Here is a 4,710-nt window from a genome sequence, read left to right as displayed (position 1 = left end):
GCATCCTGGCATCGCTCAGGCATAGCTCGGGCCTGCCTTTTTTGCCCATGTGTTCATGACAGCGGATTCGCGTCTCCATTTAAATCCGTCATAACTTCATCTTGGCCGAGAGGGGAAGATAACTGGAAATCCCCCTCAGAGGTTTCTCCCGGGTGATCTTCGGAGGCGGCCGTTGGAGTAAAAACCGCCTTGTTTCTATTTTCTAAGCCTTCTGGATGGAGCGCTTGTGAGGAAAGGAAGCCGGAAGTGTTTGTTGCTGGAGATCGGCCGGACGGGGAGGATATTTAGGGGCGTCATGGCGGATCCTGCCGAGGAGCTCGCGAAGCTCGAGTACCTGTCGCTCGTTTCCAAAGTTTGCACCGAGCTCGACAACCATCTGGGCATCAACGACAAGGATCTAGGTGGGTCTCTTGGACGGGAGAGGGATGGAGCGTGCATTAAGAGCACCTGCGTGCCTATCGCCCCTGTCCTAATAATCCTTTTTTACTTGCTCTCTTCATGTATCCAAATTATGTTTATACTTTTACCTGTTATCTTATATATGATTGACAAAATAATAATAATAAAAAAGCCAAGGCTCCAGTGGGGCATCGTGGGTTCTGTGAGGCGTCTAATGGACCCTTCGCCTTCCTTCACCGCCTTATTCCTTCCCTGGCCTTCTGCTACTGGGCGCAGTGAATTCTTGTGGCAAAGCTGCTCGGGCCTCTGTATTTCCTCGCAACGGAGCTTGTCCGTTTTCTTTGATTGCAGTCTCGTAAGGGAGCTGCGCCTTTTCCATTTACTGGAGAAACTCAAGTCGCCAAAAAAATGGGGCTTGTTTTGCTTCAGTTGGTTCTGAAGAAGACGGAGGGAACCTGTAAAACGGTCTGACATAGCTGTTAAATTACAGCTGCATTTTGAGCATCGGTTTTCCCAGGACAGACAGAATTGTATGTTGCCCTAAAATCAATAGAAAATTCTGGTTTTCTTAATGTTTGTTTTTATTTTATCTATATAGATATGGATGGCAAAGAAGTTAGAATAGCAGTATCTGTAGAAAATACGTCAGTAATTGTGGCTGTTTCAAGATACATAAATTAACATCCCAGGTCCTGCATCTTTCCATATGTCAACTTGATTAATTATGCTGAACATTTTCTCTCATCTATCTATCTATCTATCTATCTATCTATCTATCTATCTATCTATCTATCTATTAATCCTCTATCGAGTACGTATTAGATAATATATATAAGCATGAATTGAATATATAAAATGAATACAATTAAAGGGAACATTAAGACAGGGACGGTAGGCACGGCACGCTGGTGCTCTTATGCACGCCCCTTCATGACACAAGTTGTATGGGTTGCTTGTTTGTTATCTTGAGTTATTTTGTATCAGTACTACCTATGCCCTATTTATATGTTCTGGCTTACAGAAATTAATTGTGATGCTCTGGTTCTGTTAACAATCGCAGAGGTGGAAACAGTTGTTAGCTATGCCAATTTTAAGTATTTAAGAGTACTGTTAAAATACTAAAATTTGCAGGTGATAAAACAGTCACTGGTCTCATTTGAGAGAGTGATGAATCTGCATATAGACTGGAGGCTGAACAACTATTCCTTTGGTGCAGCGGAGCTGAATACACTTAAAACTGCAGATGTGATAGTAGATTTTAGGAGGAGCCCTCCTATTTTATTACGTCTTACAATAATAGACAACACAGTATCAGCAGTTGAGATCTTCAAGTTTCTGGGTTCTATAATCTTCTATAATAAGGATTTGAGATGGACATCTTACATTAGAATAATTAAAAAGACACAACAAAGAATGTTTTTCCTGTGTCAACTCGGAAAGTTCAGGCTGCCCAAGGAGCTGCTGATATAGTTTTACAGAAGAATTATTGACTCTGTCATTTGTAGTACTCTAATTTTCTGAACTGGCACAGCAACCAAACAGGACAGTTATAGACTTCAATGGATCATTAAGACTACAGAAAAAACAATAGCCTGCTTTCCATTGAGGACCTGTTTACATCACAAGCCAGAAAGAGGGCTGAGAAAGTATCTATAGACCCCTCGCATCCTGGACATAAAACTGTTTCAACTCCTCCCCTCAAGATGTCACTATAGGGCATTGCATGCCATAACAACTAGACACAAAGACAGCTTTTCCCTCATGCCATAGCTCTATTAAACACTGAATTCCCTGTCTTATACCTAAGGATATTCACTCATATAGTAGGGCTGTATTGCTATTATCCTTCTCATCTTTCCTATTACCATCATCTATTGATCTCTAATGACTTATCACTTTGTTTTATCCTATGATTTATGATTCATCACTTTGTTGTTTGTATGTATTCTGAGAGCTTATGCACTGGAGACAAATTCCTTTGGGATCCAATCACACTTGGTCAATAAAAAATATTTTATTCTATGAAGTTTTTGGTCTCAAGTGAGCAAAATCCACAAATCTGTGAATCTGTTTATATCTATGTCCTTCCTCAATTGTTAATTAATTAATTAATTGTTAACAATATGAAGCATATTGTTATATCCACGTCGTAGTGATTTCGTTCTTTAGTGATTGGGTAGTGCCACTAGCAATTAAGAAGGAGATAGTTCATCTGGAAACTGTAACTGGACCAAATGCTATTGGAGAATTCTTGTCCTTCTGTTCCTGGTGAAGGATGTAGAAAAAGTGGTCAGGCTGGGACTTCAGAGAACCCTGGAAGAAGCTGATTATCTAAACCCCTTTCATCAGGGTTCAAGACCAGGACATAGTGGTATATTAATTGCGCTTGATCATCTCTGAAGAGAATAACAAATAACACTTGGAAGGGACGTTGGAGGTCTTTTGGTCCAATCCCCTGTTCAAGCAGGATACTCTATAGCACCTATACCATTCTAGATAAGTGGCTGCCTAGTCTCTTCTTGAAAGCGTCCTGTGAATGGAGCATGTGCATCTTCTGAAGGCAAGCCATTTCACTGGAATGTTAGGAAATGTTTCCTTAGTTGTGAGTTGGAATTCTTGATTTGTTTCCATTCATTGCTTCTTGTCTTGCCTTCAGGTGCATTGGAAAATATGTTGTCGAACACCCCTTCTTTGTTGCAAGACCCTCAAATATCTGCTATCATGTCACCCCAGTCTTTCTTTTCACTAGACTAAACATACCCAATTACTGCAACCATTCTTAATTTTTTAGCCTCCAGTCCCTAATTATCTTTGTTGCTTTTTTCTGCACTTTTTCCAGAATCTCAACATCTTTTTTATAATACGGTGACAAAAACTAGATGCTATATTCTAAATATGGTCTTACTAAGACTTTATAAAGCAGTGCTAATACTTCACATGACCATGATTCTATCCCTCTGTTAATACAACATAGTGATTGTCCACTAGAACTCCAAAATCCCTTTCAAGGTTAGTACTATTGAGCCAGGTTTCATCTAATGTAGTGATAAATGCATTCTGGCTCTCCTTCTTCTCGGAAATTTTCAGTATCCTTGATCAAGCTATGCTATCCAAGATCTGGTTATCAATTATTAAGCTATTCATAGCACAGAACCAGGTTATTTGTGCCACTCTAGTTGTTTCTTCCTATCCCCTCTACAAGTCTCTTCTATCAAACACCATCATGTAATGGTACTCAGAAATTGTATTCTTTATTATGGTGCCCATTGTATGGAACAGCATGCTCCCAATCTTGCCAGCCATTTCTTAGACATTGAAGACCTGGGCTAAGATACTAGTGGGCTTATTTTAACAGAAATATTTGTGTGGATTAGGAGTCATGCTAAAGATAATGTTTAATTGTTTTTTTAATTATTTCCTTGTTTTCAATTGATATTGGCCACTGTTATTCACAATCCGTAGCCATAAAATTAAATGAATAAAGTAGAATTGAGTATCTAAGTAATTTCAGCATAATAATTTCTCTTAATTTTTCTGTTCACAGCCGAATTTGTAATCAGTCTTGCAGAGAGAAATACAAACTTTGATACTTTCAAAATAGCTCTGGTGAAGAATGGTGCTGAGTTCACAGTAAGGAATTGTTAAAATCTTTTGAAGATATCATGTGGTATATCAGAAGTACATAATCTGAGGTTCCCAAATACTTGAGTACAAATTCCAGACGTATCACCAAATTGTAACCTCTAATATTCCATGAAAAGAACATAATTCAATATATAATTAAAATATTCATATTAACAATATTCAAAGTAAACGTTTTGTCTGTCCCCTTACTTTCTTAAGTGGGTCTGTATCAATCCATTCAAAGGTCAAATGTGTCATCAACACAGAAAAAAAATAGTACAGTACTGCTTTACTTTACTAAAAAAACGTGCAGCTTCTAGAATTTTTTTTCTTTATTTACCATTTTAGGACTCCCTCGTCAGCAATCTGCTCCGTCTTATACAGACAATGCGGCCTCCTGCAAAAGCTTCCACTAGCAAAGGTTAATATTTTTTGCCATTCATCAATTGTAAGACAAATGGATTCTTATGGACATGAATTAATTTGTTTAGCTGAGAAAAGAAAGTTGCAATAAAAATTAAAAATTGGTTTTAAGTCATTGAAATTGTAAAATTTTAAAATAAATGAAGCAGACAAACCTGTCTGTATGTTTAGAGGCCAAAACCTCTAAAGACCAAAGTAGTTACATCAATTATTCTAAAGATTGTTATTTAATCTTGCAAAAGACCCTGGATTGCAACCATTACT

The 4,710-nt window shown here is 38.1% G+C and overlaps 1 protein-coding gene across 1 annotated transcript in view; it reads left to right on the top strand.

The window, feature by feature from the left end:
- The first annotated feature begins 94 nt into the window (after positions 1–94).
- Positions 95–4,710, top strand: part of DHX8 (DEAH-box helicase 8) — a 43,629-nt gene continuing 39,013 nt past the window's right edge. The window contains exons 1-3 of the mRNA XM_058179558.1: positions 95–401; positions 3,944–4,029; positions 4,372–4,444. Coding sequence (XP_058035541.1) covers positions 296–401; positions 3,944–4,029; positions 4,372–4,444 — 265 coding nt within the window. The 5' untranslated portion in view covers positions 95–295. The remainder of the gene's footprint in view (positions 402–3,943; positions 4,030–4,371; positions 4,445–4,710) is intronic.

This window comes from Ahaetulla prasina, chromosome 4 (assembly GCF_028640845.1).
Source record: "Ahaetulla prasina isolate Xishuangbanna chromosome 4, ASM2864084v1, whole genome shotgun sequence".
Taxonomy (NCBI): Eukaryota; Metazoa; Chordata; class Lepidosauria; order Squamata; family Colubridae; genus Ahaetulla; species Ahaetulla prasina.
Note: the sequence above shows the minus strand (reverse complement) of the source record. Positions and strands in the feature narration are given on the sequence as shown.